We start from the raw sequence: 20,401 nt of genomic DNA, 5'->3' as shown, positions 1-20,401 counted from the left end.
TGGGCAATTTGACACAAACACGCACACACGTCTAGGGGACTAGGAAGTAACCGGGGATGTTTATTAAACTACCACAATACCGCAGAGATAAGCAGCCAATAAGTGACTCTCGATACAGGTCCAACCAGCTACCGGTGTAGTGTAGGGTCCACAGTCGGAGGGCTTGCAAGAGTAAAAGAAATAAAACATTCGGCACATGTTAAATCCACAGGACCGACGTTGTGAAGTTGTAAAGGAAGGAAGTATTTAATTCCTCTGTGACTCAGAGCTAACGATTTCTGCTTCTGTAACGTGTTTAACAGTCGAACACAGATACCGAGACGAGACGAGACACATTAGAGTGGATGGAAAACAATAATTAGGAGCAAAAAGAACAACTTAACAGTAAAAGAAAAAAGGCGTCAGAAAAGGGAAAGCATGGAAACTCCTAATCAAGGCATATTAGCCTCGATGACTCCATGATGCAACGGACTTACCTCATGCATTCCTATCTCCCTCAGTTTAACGGTCTCTCACATCCGTTGCATCGCTGAGCTCTCACCTACAGTTGCAAAATCTCCTGCATGTTCTGCTGCATGAATGCCAAACTATAACTGGATACATCATCACTTTAAGTTTTAGCATTGCGGAGTAGCTGTTGTAGCTTTTTAAAGCCTTACATGAGCCAATTAGGCCTGTGTGTGTATTTATTTAGCATCCTTCTCCACCAGTGTCAAAAAGTCAAATTCCAGCATATTTATCATACTCAGAGTCTGAGTACAATATCAGAGATGAGAAACAAATACATCCAATTCTATTTCCATCTGCTCCTTTATCTCCTACTTTCTCCGTAATTCTCATCCTTCACCATCTCAGTTTATCTTTATAAATTCATAACTCCCCCCCCCCCTTCTCTCCATCTATATTTCTTTTTCTCTGCTTCTACTCTCCCTTCCTTCTTATTTCTACACTTTTCCCCTCTGTCACTCGCTCCATCTCTCTCCCCCTCTCTTGCCACAGTATGTGAGGAATCCCCGGAAGCCGATTAGTTCGCAGCCAAGCCCTGAAAGAATCAGTTGTCTTCCTTTCTCTCCGCTCGCCAGAAACAGGGCAAAGACAAGGGATGATATAACAGGATGACACCAGCAATAATCACAACATTTCTGACCTTCCTAACCTCCTTTTTTTGTACTGTTGGGCAATATAATTGAACATTTCATCAAGCCGGTCATGCAAAACCTATATGACTCTTCGCTCAAAACTTTTTTCACAGAATTACACAAGACAAACAGCTGCAAGGACATGTAATAACCTTTTGTAACATTGATAAAACTTCATACAATTGAGCCACAGCAGATAAGTTAGAAAGAAAGTAAGACGAGAAGTGTAAGAAAGAAAAAGTGAAGAAGGACAGAGGTGATCCAGACAAGAGAGACAAGATCTGTATATCTTAAGTGTCATGTCTGTACAGACTCTGCAGTGATGATAGGGCTGAGATATTTTGGAGAGCAAGAAAAAGAGGAAGAGGAGAGAGAGAGAGAGATGAAGACGTGCAGCAAGGAAAAAAGGGAGGAGAACAAGAATGTACTGTATGAGAGAGAAGGGGAGAAACTAGAGATAGGAAGAGTGAGACAGCAAAAGTATAATGGGAACAAAAAAAAAAAGGAGGAAGGCAGGAGAACAAGCAAGAGAGAGAGAGAGAGAGAGAGAGACAGAAAAAGAAATGAAGAATGAGAGAAAAGGGGGAGAATGCAAAAAAGAGGAGTACCCATCCTGACCTCTGTCTCTCTCCCTCCTTCTATACAGGCTACAAGGAGAACTGAGGCCTATTGTTCCTCAGAGCAGATTCATGTCCAACCAGAGGAATCCAAACACCAACTAAAGTGGGTCAACAAGCTGCCAACAACATAGGAAGTCGACGAGGAAACAACGAAACAGACATCATACTAGGAAAAGAGGGAAGTCAATGAGCAGAAAGTGCCTAGAAAGATGACCCGGGCGTCGGGATTAAAAAAAAAAAGGAGGTGAAGCAGGAAGATGAGGAAAACCAGGAATCGACATGGGAAGCACATTTTTAGGATGTAGAACGAGGAAAGCGGGATGTAAACTTTCTATAGGCTGTTGCTGTTGAATCCGGCTGCACCGAGTGATGTCTGGGTCAGTAGGGCAGCTGTTGCACACACACACACACACACACACACACACAGAGTGCTGAGGACTTGATTACATATAAGAATATAAGAGCTCTTACATAAGAAACAATTGTCAGTGGGGTTTCCAGTAATATATACAGACAATAAAACATGTCCAGATAGCAGACATCCTTATCCAGGCTCATGTCAGAGCACACACACACACACACACACACACACACACACACACACACACACACACACACACACACACACACACACACACACACACACACACACACACACACAGGCCTAATGCTTCATGGACACAGAAAGACAGCGGTGAACTTGGTCACACAGTTGGGAATATATGTCAAACACAAAAAGCCCACTGAATTAGCTGACGGCCTCCAGTGCGCTTGGCTTCAGATTCCACAAGACGTGCCAGTCACAGCGCTTGTAGTAGTGTGTATATAACAAGGAATTAGCCAATAACGGCTCCCCAAACATCCCTGGAAGGAAACCAAAATTCTTAGTGTGCCCTAGGACAAAAAAACAAAAACAAAACAAAACTACACTCCGGTCCCTTTTGCCCAACATGGCTACACCATGCTGAGGGGACAAACCTTTATTTGTGTGGAAAAGGAACGTAGTGTACTTCCCACGACAGAAAAAATGAAAAGAAAAAAGAAAAAATGAGGTGGGGAGGGGGTGAAGACTTTGGCAGCTGTGAATGTCGTTTCCTCCTTCAGTGCTCTCTTATCTGCAATCTGAGCTACTCACTCTTAAAGGCAAAGGGTGTACAGTTTCTTTTTTGGCTGACTTGAATGCAATGGTATATCATCTGTTGTTTTTTTTCCCTCTGTAATCCTGTTAGGAGCTGATTCAAATGTGGCTCATTTTACACATTTTTATCTACGGATGCTTACCGTCACAGGTGAAGGTTACCGGCTGCTGAGATTCAGAGATTTCAATAGAAACCTTGACAGAGCAGCTTGTGTCACCTCCGCTGTCTCTCTGGGTGATGACAGGACTGAGGACGTAGCCGGGGTTGGTGGACATGTCGCCGTGCGGGAATTTGGTGCGCAGGCTGGATGCAAAAAAAAAAAAAAATCACAACAGAGACAAAGTCAGCAAACACATTTATTTTTTCATATTTGCAAACAGATTAGGAGCAGGCAGGAGCAGCGAGCCTGGCATATGGATCAGATTGTTTGGATGAGAGTATTGGATAATTGGACATAGGGGAGAAACAGAGCAGGGAGATCAAGATGTTATGCAGATAAGGTCATAGAAAATCTTTTGTAATTTACAATTTCTACTCTTTTCTGCCAAGTTTAAATATCTTGCACGCATAATATTCATCAATCTGCCTGTACTGTTCGTTCTCTGATTTTGTTGGCTTGAGAATCTGGGAGGGTGAAAGACGACAAACTTATGAAATTACTTTTACAATATTTTCATTTAAACCCTTGTGAGAGGTTCACTTCTTTTTAATTGTACGCTATGTACCAACAGGCAGGCAGGGAAGTTGCCGGGCAGGCGGCGGGCGTCGACTGTTATCGTAATGAAAGTGGAGTCCCTGAGCGCAGTTTCATCATCGCTCCACCCAAACTAACTACTGGAGTGAGAGATTCTGTACAAGCTCAGGAAATAAATGGACATGCAAAACATGCAATTATGTGTGTATATATATATAAATATATGCATGAAGATGTGTAAGTATGCATTTACAAACACACAAACAAAAAAAAGGGGAAAAAAGGCATTAACAGTAGTGCATTTTTTCAGCATGACTTTTAAGCAATGGTGCAGGATTTCTTTTTGTTTAATTAGTCTTTTTTATGTTGTTATATTGATTTTTTTTTAAAAATCTGCAGCCCTACAGATGTATCATATCATATCATATATTATAAAACAATAACATCCAAAACAAAATGCATTGTAATGTTATGGTGGCAACATTATTCAATTCAATTCAATTCAACTACAGGGCACTTATCATATGACTTGTAACCTTACATGCTTGTATCTGGAAGATCCAACATCTGGTTAGTCCATTTTTTGCCAGTAAGGGGGGAGGATACAAGAAGACACTACAGGCAGTAAGGTGGTTATATCACCAGACAATTAACACTCACTTTGGCTCACTTTTCTGATGGCTAAGTGTCTGATATGCCTTGATCATAGGTGTTGATTAATGCAAATCTATCTACAAAATCTTTAAAAAGGTAACATTTGGTGTTTTTTTTAAACACAGGCTAAATTGTGTTTTTATTTAAGTACTTTTCATCCACTGGAGGTTAGTGTGACACAATAATGTTCCGTTTTTATTACTTATATATATGTATCTTACTACAAGTGTTCAATTTTAAATTTATAGGTGACACATCAAGCACATTTCCAGGTTTATGTTTTTATTCTGGAGAGTAGAACTGATATATCTATCTATCTGTGTTATTTACAGTTGAAAAAAAACTCCATATTTATCTTATACTGGTCTTTTATGCAGCCCCTCAGTTCAGCCTCTGTCTGAAACAGGCTGTTTTAGCTCCTGTCTCTTTAAGGCCCGCCTCCTGATAGGCCAACTCTGTTTTGATTGGCCAGCAACCAGAAGCTTCTTGCATTTCCGGAGGCTAAGTAAACAAAACTATAGTAGCAGGATATCACTTCTTTTTGTCATTCTTTACTTGAAATGGAAACTTCTCAGATATGTTTGTTCATGTTTGAGCCTGAATCTGAACTGAAATATGCGAGTGGACGACACAAACTACCTGTGGAGCAACAATTTCGAGGAAGGCTACGGAACGGACGGCTGTTTGTGGGAATGCTCGAACGATCTGATGTCATTGCAGGGAGGAAGTTGAGGTAACATTGGAAATGAAGCGCTCAGAGCAGGCTGAGGCCCTGGCTTTTGATTTGTAGGGAGCATTTTTACATATGTTTCCCTGAAGTTTTGGAACTTTGACCATGTTTAACATAGACATCCAACATCATAACAGTATAAAAATAACAGAAAATCAAAAAAAAGCATGTTATGTCCCCTTTAAAACCACATGACAAGCTGCAAAACTCGTTCCCTGCAGGTGGCACAAGTGTCAGAATCGTAGCCTTTACTTTCCTTGACCGTAGATTTGCAACATCGACATCTTAAAAGGTCTTAACTAACTTTTTAATTGCAATCTTTTCCTAGAGGTGGCACAGCTTGGCAGGTGTAGAACTGGTCTAAATGTGAGATTGTGAGTGATTTAAAAGCCGGTTCCAATAGGTGCATCATATGTTACAATTGTTACAAAGCAAACAGGCAAAGAAGCCGAAGGAGAGCTTTATTTTGATGCCATCAGAAAAGGATCTTACGTTGCTACGTCTTCACAGAAGGCGACAACCTCCAGGTTCTGAGCGTCTTGTTCCTCCAAGGCGGCATTCTTCACCAAACCTTTTCCTTTTCCCTTGTCCTGCAGGAGCCGAAGCCAGCCAAGACAGACACACAGAAACATATGTACAAAGAGTCAGTAGACAAGAAAAATACGTATGATATTACAGCTTACATACTTAAAACAGGAGTAGCCCAAATGAAGACAGATAGTGATATATATGAAAGGACTGGCTGTGAGAGGCGACGGTGAAGGTCTTTATAATGATTTGTGTTTGGGGATTATTGAAAGGGCAGTTTTATTAAAAACACCTCAGTGCTATGAATCCTACTGAGTGAATAAACATGTCAGCGAGGGCAAAGGCTCGACACCCACAGAGCTTTTAAGCTATTTTATACCCATCTGTCTGAAATTGGGGGAAATCGTTACTTTAACATTTAATTAAGATTTAGCTTTAAATTTGGATTAGATCAGTCTCTCTGGCACACACTATAATAGTTTGTTCACTAGCTAAACTGGCTTTCTCATGCACCGTTAAAAGTTTCACAGTAGATGGAAAAAATATTTTAATTAAATATATTTTCACCCATAAACATCCAAAGAACTGAATTGACAGAGTTGTAAATCTCTCTCACACACTCCAATCCAGAGACAGATCCCTCGGGAGCTGTCTCTGGATTGGAGAGATTCCTGAAGGATGGCCCGCTGCCGGGAACTCGCAGTTACACTCTGCTTTTTTTTTTTTTTTTTTTTTTTTTGCTGCTGTCTGCCTGCCAGTAGCTGAGGAATGTGCTTCCTGTGGCACAGGAAATGAGAAGCAAAAAGAGCCCCGCCCCTTCCTGTACCAGGCTCTGGACTGCCTGCAAAAATGCTCAGTCATGGCTTGGAAATCTATGACTCTGACATCACTTCCAACGAGGGAGAGAGGTCTGAAGACAGGGCAGCGGAGGAAGAGAAGAAAAGAGGGGGAGAGAGAGAGAGAGAGAGAGAGAGAGAGGGTGAAAGAAATGCTTGGAATGTCGTAATAATAGTCTGTTCCTCCCCTGAGACACTTCTTCTGAACCCAGAGCTTTCTGATGAACCCGTAGGGGCGTACAGCTGGTTTTTTTATGTGCGACGACAATGAAACAGGACAACTAAAAAAAGACTTCCTGAAGATTACTTGCTTGGCGTCGCCAGTTTTTAAAAATGGCTGTGAACTTTACTGTTATGCTGTCACGAGTGGTTCTTGCAACACGTCTTGAGGGTTATAAAGGGCCCAGTAAAATTCCTACATCTTTATCTGTCCTCAAATTCATTTGTTTTAGAATCACACCTTAAATTATGCTTCAAATTATACAATGTTGAGAGCGTTTAATACCACCGGGTGCTATTCTCTGAAGTCAAGCGTTTAATTGAATCATTAAAGAAGATCATACGGGTTTAAATTACACAACACAAACCAACAAATACACCACATCAGGGCTCTAACTAACGAGTATATTCATTGTCAACTATCATGATTATTTTCTCAAATAGCAGGTTGTGTGTTTGGTCTATTAAATGTCAGAAAATAGTGAAAATTGCCGGTTTCCCAGAGCCCAAGGTCACTTCTTAAAAATGTGTTGTTTTATCCAAAACTTTCAATTTACGATTATATAAAACAAAGAAAAAGCAGCAAATTGTCAAACTGGAGAGAATAAAACCAGAGAATAACTAGTTGAATCAACATGAAAACTAATCAACTGCGTAATCATTTCAGCTCTACACAAAATCTCTGGAGACCTGGTGGTTCAAACACATCATCATATGACCACAATGCCGCTGGTTTGATTCTGACCAGGGACTTTTTCATGCTGAACCACTCTCTCTCTCTCTCTCTCTCTCTCCTCCATGTTTTCTGTCAACTGTCACGTCCCAATAAAGGCAAAATATTGGGAAAAAAAAAATCAAAAATATAATTTACACCCCGACTGTGCAGCTCCCAAAGAGCAGAGACCTCTTCTTCAAAGCGGTTTGAGCTGACCCGACATAACACCAGGAGATATAAATCTCTAAGTCAGCGTGGTGCTTTGGAAAGGAGGCTGAGCTCGACACCGAACCACCTGCGTCTGTCAGCGAGGGAAGAGAGGAGACCGAGATCCTGTCTGCACAAATGATGTCTCAGATTTTCAAAAGATTTTTGGTCGGCCTTCAAAACGCAGTTAGTGGCTCGATGTGACCGTCTGTTTAGCCCGTATTACTCCGTATTTAAAGATTAGTACTCACAACAAACACAAGAATGAAGCACGTGGCATTGTTACTCTACATGTGCCATCAATAACATGTTTTATTCAAAGCTTCTTTTAATAAGTGGAAATTATTGATTTTCATTTTCAGACTGTTAAGCTTTCCAGAGGCGCCTTTGGGAAAGAAAGGAAGAGAAAGACAAAGTGAAAACAACAACAACAAAAAAAGAGAGAGTCATCGAAGGAGAGAAAAAGGAGGAACAAAGTAAGGATGTAAGAGACTAAAGGGGAAAAACATAGAAAGTCAGCGAGAAGCAGAAAAGAGTCTACGAGAGCACATTAGCGGTGTTTATGTTTGGAGTCAGGATCGCTTCAGCAAAAACAAACACGGGCAGATAATCCGATGAGGCCGCGTTAGCCCGATCGTCACACTACAACACGCACGCGCGCGCGCGCGCGCGCACACGCACACACACACACACACACACACACACACACACACACACACACACACACACACACACACACACACACACACAAAAACGCGCTCAGCGGGGCAGTACGGCGGGACAGGCCCGTCTTTGTTTCACTCTATCGATTTTGTTGGACCTCGGACAGAGAGCTCCTGGTGTCTGAAGTCATGGGAACGGCTTCATATGATTCACACGTTGACTAATCCTTCATCCCTTTCTCTGCCTTCGCTGTGATGCGTCACACCCTTTGACTGGAAGACCGGGAACACAAAGTACAACGTGAGGGAAGGATATAGCGACGACTAATTCTTCAGGGTCAGATAGTATCCTGTGGTACGTGACAAACAGGGCGGATCATCATGAACGGAAAGCACAGGTTATCTTTGTAATGATCGGAGGTTTAGGATTAAACCCATCACATCTCTCACTTCCTAGATGAACCCCAGACTAGTCAGACCCCTCATGATTATATAAATATGACAAATCTGTGCTGTAAATTCCCTATCGTAAAGAATATGTCTTTATTATGCAGTTTGAGTCTTAACAATTTAAATTCGTCAAGCTTTTTTTAAAGCTTTTAAAGCTCATCATTGAGATTAATGTCTCCGATGTTCCCGTGAATTTCCATGGGAAAGCAGGAACATGGAACTTGTCAAAAGTTATTTTTTCCATCCTTTCCAAACCAGCTGAAAGCTCTGATATACAATAACTGTTCTGAGAAATGTCTATGCTGGCGAGATTCGAGTCTGGGAGGAAGGCTTTTAGTCTTGGGTGTCTACATGATGTGTCTACATCACTCAGTTGGCCAAATTCTGCTCCAGGATGAGACGATTGATTATGAAACAGGTGATTTCCGCCTGCAAAATGACAAATGTATAAAACCATTTACTGGTTTTTCTTTCCCTTGGGTAACCCTAATCTTACAGCTGGCTAAAGAGAACTATTAAACAACTTTTTTTTAAACATATCAAAAGATTTTTTTCTTAAACGGATACAAAGCAGCTTCGATATTTGCTCTTCAGCTGTAGCTTGTGTTGGAGAGAGGGACCTACGCTGTCAGTATGCTTCTAACAAAGTGCTTGTCTGATGGTTGAACAGTTCAGACATGAATGGCGAGCTGTGTGGAGGTGACAACGTAGGTAGGATTTGAAACGGTCTCCAAAGCTCTATTTTCACACAATTACTTTTGTCACTTTTGGTATGTACAGTCTCATAAACCACTATGAATACCTTTGAGAAAAGATTGTCTGAAAGTGTTTAATCAATACCTTTTGTACACCTTGCTTCTCTATATGACTCAGGACACCTTGGAGAAACCCAGATCCACAGTAATTACAGTTACCCTGTGATGTTTTTGACCACTAGTAGTGATATGGAGCAGCGTTCTTACGAGTTAGTCTCTATGAAAGACGCCGATGGTTTCACATTACTCCACTGATTGACAGGTGAAAGTAATGTGCCAAGAGATGCAGAAATGCTCCAGTAAACCTGGATGTAAACAACAGCTTTGCAAATATAACACAGAGTGTCTTCAGTCCTGGTTATTCTGTCTCTGGTGACTTTTATATTTCCTTTTCCAGTCTTAGTTTAGCTCTTAAACTGTGTGTTTTGTATTGACAGTTGTTCTAAAATAGTACATCCATTAAAAAAATGAGTGGAATTTATTTAAAAATATGTTGCAATCAAACTATGAAACATAGAGCAACAATTCCTGTTCATCAGTCTTCTCTGTGATTTAGTGTTTATCAGTCTTCTCCACATAAAATTCCTCAGAAAATTAAATATCAGCTAAAGCCTTAAACTCCTTATCAAGGTGTCTCTGAGGCCTTACATGCCTTCTGCTGACAAAAAGTCAGATGTTAAAAAAAAAATGCAGAAGAAGAGGGGGTTTTTTTTTTTATCATAAACAGTTGTGTTTCCCAGAGTTTAGCAGATGAGAACATGGTGAGCTTGAGAAACTTTGCGGTGCCTCCCATGGCAAACAGACACACAGGAAAGCGTGACTGAGCACAGTTGCAGAACCGAAAGACTAACCAACCGTAGCCACAACTGATGGCCGGTGGTAATTCCAAGCCGTGCATCAGTATTGAGTTACAGAAACACATCTAGACATCAGACACCGGTCTTCTTTACCTCTCTGTGCCTAACACAATCCAATGAAAATGATCCCGCTGTTTCCACAGGAAACCCTGCATTCAAATATTCACGAGCTACTGTCAATATTTCACCTGGCAACAGTCCTTCAGTGGTGAAACTTCTAATCTCATAGCAAAAAATCTTTCAACAGTAGCCTAAATCTGTAGCCTATATCAGAGGAAAACTGTTTTGACAGTTAACCTGTGCTGTAAATGACCTGTAAGTCTCAACTTAATACGAGCAAAATGTTCTGCAGATGTTCAAGCTTCATTATGTGATATAACTTTGTGTGATACACATGCGGTCATGCTGAACCAGCACTTACTCTAAACATGACGATTGATTTTAATGGGTTGTTAATACTCAGAAGCCTCCGTCAGCTGAAATGTTTTTGGCTGCGTACACGGCTTTATGTTGTTGACTGAGTGTCTTTGAGGAGCTTTGTGATTTACATCGGAGGAACTTGCTGCGCTGAAAACACAAATATACTTCTTCTTTCGATTAGGAAGTGACTGGCTATAACTCACACTTCCTGTGATAGTCTGAATTCCCTGAATTAAAAAAAAAATGGTTCACAGGAAAGACATGTTGATTATTTGTCATTGTGACTGAGGGAAATCTTTATCTATAGAGGCCATTCAACGCTTAACATGCAAACAAAAACTCTCCCGATCTTGACACTCGCCGCTTTGTTTTTCTCCAACACGCTGCCTGATTCAATCTTTAACACTTGTTGGCGAGGTTTTGATTATGTGCATTGGTATCTGGTTTCTACCTGCTTTCTCACTTCATCTTTCACAATGCTTCTCCTGTTTTCTGCCAGTAAACAAGGTCAAAGGTTAGGAGGCGCAGAGCTATTTGCCAAGTGAGTCACACAGTTTACTGGAATCTATGCCACATCCCTGCACTGCAACATCTTCTAACCCTGCAATCTGTCTGCTGGAAAAAAAAAAATGCAGAGGATGTTAAGTGTGCTGAAGCATCTCGTACTCACGATTGAGGTGTAATTAGACGAGTATAAAAGAAAACGGGGCAGAGTATAGAGTAGGATGGTATGCGGGTGTGAGAGATTTTAAAGAGCTGATGGTGGGCTTTTGCTGTGCGACTGGAAAAATGTAAAGTGCATGCTGGCGTACTGTAGCACAGGTTTCACAACACACACACACACACACACACACACACACACACACAGAGTGATCTTGAATCACAGCAAATGTTCAGATAAAAATTGCCAGTTCAGATAAAAATCAGCCCACGGGCAATTATGAGGGAACAGTGCAAGAACGAACAAGTATGTACACGCTCACTCAATCTGTGCAAGACAAAGCAAAAACGCTTCAAGTGTGATTGTGGTTAATACCAATGTCGAAATCTAAAAATCGAGACAATGAAGACTCATCTTATCGTAAAAAATTTCAAAAACAAACAGACAGATGTGTTTCACGGTTCTTCTTCTCATCTTTGTGCGTAGTTACGGTCACATCTGGATGAAATCCTGATCGCTTCTCGTTTGAATTTTCAGATCTACATGAACCAAAAACAGGTAAAACTGTCTTAAGTGGAACTAAACTTCCCTTGAAACAGCTGTGAGAAAAAAGGAATAGAAATCTGTCTCAAACCAGACATGGCGACCGGTGGTTAATGACGCATTAATTTCAGCGCTGCTTTGCAAACACTGAGAGCCAGGCCTGAACAGGCTGCGTTGGTGCTGTAGGGCGTGACGGCTCAACTGCAGATAGAGCTATTTGTTTGACTGCTGATTATCTTTAACCTACAGTTTAATATCCAAAGGCCAAAGCGAAGGATTAGTAGCCAAGCACCGCAGACAGTCGTTCAATTGGATAAAGGGAGTTTGATGGATGGGACGAGAAAGGCAAGAAGAGAAAACTGTAAAGTGACGGAAGTGAAGAGACGAATTGAGAGAGGAAGAGATGGTAAATACAGATACAAAGAACAAGTAAAAACTCTTTCTCCTCTGTTTCAGAGGAGAAAGAGATAATGAGAGACAACATAGACTAAAAAAAGACAGAGAATGAGACCAGAAACACTACAGAAGAGGTGGTGCAGCTCCACATTAGATAGCCTGGTTTGGGCAAAGTCTCAAGTTCAAGCTCATTTGTTCCATTTTACACCGCTGTGCCCGAACTACCACATCTTACGCTCCACTCTTGCCAACCACAACAAAAGCTCGGCATCTTCAGGCTGACTTACAGCCATCCAAACACTCATCTTGGAAATGACTGTATTGAAAAAAAAAAAAAAAAAAAAAAACCTTCTGGGACCGCATTATTGCAAGTGCAACCACTGAGCAGAAAAATTACAACCATGCATAGGGAAATGCCTGGTGAATTCTGACTTTTGTAAAACGTTTCCCACTTTTACGTCTACTTTTCTGCGCAGTAGAAGTTCACGGGTAGATAAAAAGGTATTTAGTTCCTCAAAAGGCCTTCTGTTATGCCACATGCCCTAGCCAAGCTCGGGCTCGGATGGTTAGCCTGACCCCCATTATCATGTGATATTATGAAACTTTGTAAGGAGATTGTATCTAGAAATCAATTTCTCCACATTTGTCAAGGTTAAAGTTGGCAACCAGGCAGAGTTTTGCTTCCTCAGCTACACTCAAAATGAAAAGCTGAGTGCTGTTTTCTTCCAAGTTATGTTGGTATAGAGACATAATGTTTTGAAAGAGTAGAGCGATTACTTAAGTGACAAACATATCGGTTTACACTTGAACTTTTAAGACTTGTACTGACGACGCAACTCGAACCAGTATATCAGAACGTGTTGCAGAGGTGTTGAAGCTTTCATTTAGCTTTTAGGTCTGATGTCTTGATCTGTACTGTAACTCGACACCGGTGTCTCTGACATATCATAGTATCTGTAGAGACAGTAGAGTTTGGATGTTTATTATCACTGACATTTATTGGTGGGAAGTTGATGTAATAAAAGTGCTCCACGATCAGATATTACAATAATTAAGTATAACAACAGGCTCCTTTGACCTAACAGCACAATTTTAAAAGTTTAAAGTGGTTTAAAGTTCCTGTCAGAGTCATATTATCCTTTCCATGATGTCCATGTTTGCTTTTTGTACGTCCTCTGGGTTTGATTTTCTGACCACATGGCTCAAGAACGCGAAGCTCTTTTGATGACAAAGCTCTCATACCGTATCTTGGATTTCTGGACCCTTAAAACAGCACATCAACACACATCAATGATAAGACTTTGCGAGTAAGTCTGCATTTTAAAAAGCATTACAACACAATGATGGGAGTAACTTAGCAACTGACATAAATAAGACACACCCACTGTCAGGGATTACCTACTGTATGTCAGGCTTGTTCCAAGTCTCTGTAAGCTAATGTGTTTTATACAATAGTGAAATTATAAAGACTGTCTGTTTTTGCAGCAATGTAAAGAACAGCAAAGGTGGGGAAAAAAACATGCATTGGTTTCGTCTTTTAAGGGAATCAAGACAACGCTCGACATGTGTGACCATTCAGGCTACTAAGAGAAAGCAGGCTGCAAACTTTTTTTGTCCACCAGACGAATGGCTAGTGAATGCCACTCATTAGATTACCATTGGGTTTTTTTTTGGCTGGTGAGTGAAGCGAATCTACCAGCCACTTACATATTTTACCAGCATTTGGTTGGTGCTATTTTTATGCCCTGAAAGCATAATCTAAAAACACCTTCTATCTTCAGCCTCTTGTGGTTGACACCCAGTTTTATGTTTTTGTTCTCACATCAGCCGTACTGTTGTGTGATTGCTCGTTATACTTGCTGCGTTGAGCTTCTGTTATTGCAAATATTTCAAGTTGCTGCTTCATATTGAAAACCTTCCACCCACACACACACTACTGGAAGGCGTTTATTGTGAAACAGATACAAAAAGTCTAATCAAGCAGCATGGAAATACAAAGAAAGACAAATCTTTCTTCAACTACATGGGAGTTGGCGCAGCGACTTTAAGGGCAATCTGTTAGGTCATTTTGTGCTGCTTTAGGGCAAAGGGATGATGTAAGGGCTTGTTTCTGTTTATAACAACACGGGTGCCGACTGCCAGGCAGCGAGCAAACACACATCCAATCTCAACATCACACTGACAAAAGATTGCATACAATGGATACAGATGAAAAAGCGAGAGTTTTGAGGGAAGTATGTGAGGAATATTGAGCTCAAGAGGCTCGGGTTACACAACACACAGTAGTCTTGACAGGCTTGAACCTAGACATAACATATAGGGAAGTGTAAACAAACCAGGTTTCGTCCTTTCAAGGCGACAGACATTCCACAACCCTGGAAAACACAGTCGGGTGTACGGACTGGACGAGTTGCCTTTGATGAGTGGCAAAGTATACATGACTGTAGAGTCCCACACATGGACTTGAAAGACCTAATGTTCCTTAAACTCTTCTGGATGTTCTGTACCGTAATCATCCCTAACACGTGTTTAAGTTGTGTAAAATTTGGGAACTATGGGAAATAATGGAAATAAGGGGTTTGTACGGTGCTGTTAGGTTAATTATCACCCTGGTCTAAGAAACATACCACAGAGGCCAATTGTTTGGTCTTGACACAAAGAAACACAATGAGCAGGAAGTGGGCGTCGTGACAACCAAAAAAAAAAAAAAAAAACCTGACACAATGTCCAACAGAACAGCTTGTCCGGACCTTAAAAATACTCTGTGAATTTTTTGAAAACTGGTGGTACAGTAAACAGTATTTTAATGAAAGGTTCCCAGAATTGTTTTTATCTTGTTCTCTACCAACACGAGCAACTTTATACTAGACTGCAGATGGTGGTGATACGTTACGACAGCCAGACATATCACCTCAGACACCTCCTGTCCAAACATCTTAATGGAGCTTTTCACTTCCTGAAGAGAGAACATCTGAGAAGCACCTCTAATGAAGCATGTAAGAGCTTTCATTCCCACGGAGGAGACCGACAACGTCTAGTTAGACACATGATGACAAATGTTTGGTCGGTAGGCCTCAGTGTGGATGAAGAGCTGTACAGTGAAACGCTCGTCTTGTCTCCTCCACCTCATCTCAAAACTGTCAGCCAAATGACAGATGGTAGTTAAGTTTTGGGGGGGGGAAAGAGATTTAGAGGCAACAATATCCTATGCCACTTGCCCACAGCAGTGTCCTAAATGAACGTTCTAAATATTCATCACAAGAAATCAGATCATTCATGCTCTGCATGGCAAAATTAATCACAAAATGTGGTTGAGAGGAAATTGTGGGGTGAAACAGTGGGTAGTTAACCGCAGAGAAAAACTTAATTACAGGGAAGAAGAAGTCAAAAGGATGTTTTGCTTGTGCTAGTGAATTAATGTGTATGAGTATACTGTAGATGCAAATGTAAGTAAGACTTTGATGAGTGTTGTAGCGGAACGAGAAGATCCACCATCGTCTGTTCTGACTAAACTGTGCTCACGTTCGCTCGTGTTCTGAGAGCTGTGGTTGTATTTAGTCATTTATTCTGCTATGGATGATTGTGTCAATGCTGTCGACAGATGGGAAAAGACTGATTTATGTCAGTATCTGTTGCAGCACTGACCCGGCAGGTAGCAGGAAAATATGATTGGGAATGATGAATGACCAACACTGGTAAAGTAGCACGATGATTAAGCCCCATGGGTTCACTTAACTGCTAATTAGAAAACAGCTTAAGATTCCGATCAGACAGAGCGCTTTTTGCAGGCGCACTGCACTGCCTGCCTCTCAATTCATCCGATTGGATAATGAGGAAAAAACACCAATGATGTCGAGTGCTTTTCCGCTCCGAGTTGAGGCGTACGGGGCGCTCCTGCAAAAATGCGAGGTGCATAGAGCGGTGAAAACGTGAGGCGCTCAGCAATGCAAAAGCAGTGAGCAAAAAAGCTTCACTCTCATTGAAAACAATTACAAAAAGCCACTCCAGGCTGCTTAAAAGCACTCTGTCTGATCGGGGCCTAACTGTGCAGCTACCAGGTATGAATATGTGAATGTGAGGGAGTTACTTTCTCATGGCAGATGTTTTTGATGTGTCACAGCACAGGTCCATTTGTCTTCCAGCAGGCCATGACATTGAGCCTGCATACAGTAGTATCTTGTCTCTCCACTGTCTCTAATAAAGATTTGAAATGCCCCCCAAAAATCTGGCTATAACATTACAGACAATAGAACTTTTTTTATTTTTCAAACATTAGCATTTAGCTGTGATCCTACCTGATTGTTTGGTTTGTGCGGGGAGGAGGTTCCTGGGATGTTGAGTGAGTGACTCCTAGTGACAGCTGCTCCTATTGATGCCCTCCTGTGCTGTGAACGAACTGACAGTGATGCTTTCCCCTCCGGTGGGGGGCTACTGCTACTACTGTTCTCTTCGGTCTCAAGCACTGCATCCCAAGGATCCCCCGCAGCGAGCCCCGGTACTGTCTGTTCGGCGCCCCCTGATGCCGGGGATGCTTCCTCACTCTCGGCTTTGCGCTTTGTAAGTGGGTCCAGATCCAGCCAGTCAAAACGGCTGATACCAGAGGATTCCGTCACTGCTGGCTGCTGGGGCGGTGGGTTAGGCGCCAGAGAAACTGTGAATGCTTGAGAGGAATCTAGGTCAGTGCTGGCCGATCTGCCATTCTTCAAGTATTCTGAGGTGCTGGCAATCTTGTCGAACAGTTTGGCCATCTCTGGGTCCACGGCTGGCTGCGGGAAGACCATGGCAGCAGCGGGCTGGATGGGAGTGAAGGCCATGAAAGATGGCTGCTGAGCTGGCAGTGCCATGAAGGGCGACATGGTTGGAGTGAAGCCATTCTGAAATGTGCCTGGTTTGGGGAATGGAGCGGAGGGGAACAGCGGGGAAGGCTGATGGGTGGGAGTGGACACGACGCTGGAGCTAGATGGGGTGGACAGAACAGGCGTCCACTGACCACTCTGGAAAGGGGAGGAGCTACAGGGATGGCCACCGGGGTAGGAGGCACTGAAGTCAAACCCCAGCAGTGATGAGGGGCGTGTCACTTTGCTGTTAGCCCCAAAATTTTCATCCAAGAGGAGCTTTTCAAGTTCCTCATTGGTCAGCTTGTCCACATCAATATCCCTGAACTTGTCCTGCTCTACCTGTTTCTTGGTCTCGGGGAAGACTATGAGGTCCTTTTCTGGTCTACTAGTACAGGCTGAAGGTTGAGGCTGAGGAGCAGTAGTGGTAGATTTAGATGGTTTTGGTTTCGAGGAGGATGAGGACGCTCCAGAGGAAGACAGGGATGTTGAAGCTGAAAGAGTGTGTCTCTTCTCTCTTTGCAATTTCGCTAAAGCTTCTTCCTCCATGCGGAGGGCCTCCTCTTTACCCACAACCCCCTTCGGCTGGGGGACATCCAGCTTAAACCCATTACCACTTGATATCTGGGCCATTCTGTCAACTTGAAGGTGCCATGAGTGTGACGGCTTTCAAGTCAGTGTGGCCCAAAGGGTTGCGGAGGAAAACTTTAAACACCTAAAAGAAAAAGGGGAAAAAAACAGAAATATTTAGTTCTGACAAATGAGACTATGTTGAATTGTAGGCTTGGGGGTCACAATACGTTTGAGATCCATTTTGTGTTAACAGGATGTAGATACAAACTGTAATGAATATTGTTTACCACATGACACAGAGTATATTGTATTGTCTATGTATGTATGATGTTGCTACCGCTGTAAACTGAGCCTCATTACCGCACTGCACAGAAAACAGATTCCACTGACCACAGCTGTCTTGTCATTACAGTTAAAGTGAAAGTGAAATGATAAAGGACCCCTGGGGTTCATCGTCCTCATTGTCAGCATGTAGATAAGAGGAAGTGGAGGCCACAAACCCTGTGATTAACGGAAGACCTGCTCTTCCTCCTGAGCCCCAGCTGCCCTGGCGTCAGTGTTGTTTGTTTATCTGCCGTTCCTTATATAAGGTTTCCCTAGGCTTTATTGCTCTAACTATGCTTTGATTGCTTATTGATTGGCTGCCATTTGTCACATATGCGCAGCCGATAATTACTCGTGCTTGCTTCGGAGTCACGGGCTGAATTGCCTGCATGTCAATGACCTTTAAATTGATTTACTCGCTCACAGCAATCTCTCCTCTATTAGTGTGCTACTATGTCGTTCACCTTGACATTGCAAGGTGCATGTTGTTGTTGTTGTTGTTTAACCAAGCAGCTGAGCAGACTACATACCAAAAGAGAAACTAAATCAAACAGCTGCACCCCAAAAACCAAAGATATCCAGTTTATTATAAGACAAAGAAAAGCAGAACATTCTCACAATTAAAATACTGAAACTAGGAAATTTGGCATTCATGCTTGAAAAAATCACTTAAACAATTAAATCAGTGATCAAAATTGCTGCTGGATTCTTATTTCTTGATTGTCTAACAAACTGTTTCAGCTCTACTAGTGTATGTACAAGACGGGTTGCTGCTAAACAAGGACATCTTCCATTCTTGATAGTGGTATCTATTTAGGATAAGCCTACAACAGGAAGGATCCAATCTATGACATGAGAAAAACACTGCTGCACAGAGCGTTTTGTGATCCTAAAATGACACAGCCCCTTCTCAAAGCAACTATTCATCAAACGATCACAGCCCCAGGGTTGAGTGAGTTCCTTCTCTCCCCAGGCGTCACCGGCCTCTCCTGAGCTTCCCCTCCCATTGTGGTGGAGAAGGCTGGCTGTGCTGGGGCTCACGCTAGCCTAGCACTATTGTGCAGCTGAGGAATTTGGCATGCTAAGCAGCCCGACGGGTCTCTCTCTCTCTTCCTCTGGCTTTCTCTCACTCTGTTAGCATTATGTTAGCACCGCGGTCCAAGATTGTCTTATCAGCTGTGCTAACACCAGCGGGTAGTCACAATGTGGCTGCATTCATTAAACATTGGACTAGGAGAGCATAGTACCAAACTCTGCCAGGAAAACAGCTTGGGGGGAAGCTAAGTGCATAAAAAGAAAAGTCATCATCTTTTGGCGCCTGTTGCACCATCAGCGGCGGGTGTCACTGATGGCTTCATACTCTGCAGAAATGTCACATGCTCTGACCACAGTAGTTCGTCTGTATATTATTGATTTTACACACAATTAGAACGCATGCTCTGACAGATCAAAGCTTAGTTGTTAAAATCACTGTTCCATAATCGAAAGGTCAGAACCTCTTGACTACCAAGTGTCCGCATTAAAGTCTCACCGAGCTCTAAACAGCAGATACTTCCTCAATCTGCGTTGGAGTGTGGGATAACTGGACCAAATGTCAACACTGAGTCAATCTGAGCGGCCACGTGACGTCATTAAAGTCTATAAACATTAGTCTTGGTTTTATTTTCTGTTATGCACTGTAGATCACTGACGACTGTGCAAATCAATCTAATTCATGAAAGGCTGCGGAAAGGAAAACGGGCCAAAGCTATTTTAACTAAAGGAGATTCAGCACGACTCAAACTACTCTAAAATAACACACACACACAAAAAAAAACACACGGCTAAACACAAAAGACCCTGAATCAAGATAAGTATATGCTTACTATATGTATATCTAGATATGGAAACAGGAGGCATAACAAGGGAGGAAAAGCCCACTTATAGAAAAAAAGCCAAGTGTGCCAAGACAAATACTTCACACTCTGCTCCACTGCGTTATGGCAAAGGATGGCAGATCCCAGGTCCTTTAAGACCTTAAAACAACATGTGAGCATGACATTAGGCCATACTGTTTAAGCATTCAGAGGACAACTGCTACCCGAATCACAGGCCTGCAGTGAAAATGCTTTCTTGAGTGAAAAGATTTAAGGATGCAGAGGTCACAATAACATACGAGACTCTGGGAGTCTGGAGAATTCCCAGACCATTTGCTTGATGGATTGACAAAACCATACTCATGTTTTTTTTGTTTTTTCTTTATTATTACTGTTTTCTATTTCATATTTAAGATCTGATCTAATGGGAGTGAGTGAGAGTCTTGCCTCTAATGGTCGTGCAAAAGTGCATATGTTAGCATTACTCTCTCCAGCTGATCAAAGTGCAGACTTAACATCTTTAAAATGGGAAATAAGTAACCGGGCCATGTTTGTAGATTTGTAAAAGGTATCGTAAGTTCTGGGAAG

General features: G+C 42.1%; 1 protein-coding gene across 1 annotated transcript in view; it reads right to left on the bottom strand.

The window, feature by feature from the left end:
- pik3c2a (phosphatidylinositol-4-phosphate 3-kinase, catalytic subunit type 2 alpha) overlaps positions 1-20,401 on the bottom strand; it is a 48,260-nt gene that overhangs the window by 25,529 nt on the left and 2,330 nt on the right. Inside the window, exons 2-4 of the mRNA XM_067590498.1 lie at positions 16,521-17,775; positions 5,469-5,566; positions 3,041-3,201 (exon numbers count right to left, since the gene is read on the bottom strand). Of these exons, the coding sequence (XP_067446599.1) occupies positions 3,041-3,201; positions 5,469-5,566; positions 16,521-17,693 (1,432 nt within the window). The 5' untranslated portion in view covers positions 17,694-17,775. The remainder of the gene's footprint in view (positions 1-3,040; positions 3,202-5,468; positions 5,567-16,520; positions 17,776-20,401) is intronic.

The sequence above is a fragment of the Thunnus thynnus genome, chromosome 5, assembly GCF_963924715.1.
Source record: "Thunnus thynnus chromosome 5, fThuThy2.1, whole genome shotgun sequence".
In the NCBI taxonomy this organism is placed as follows: Eukaryota; Metazoa; Chordata; class Actinopteri; order Scombriformes; family Scombridae; genus Thunnus; species Thunnus thynnus.
Note: the sequence above shows the minus strand (reverse complement) of the source record. Positions and strands in the feature narration are given on the sequence as shown.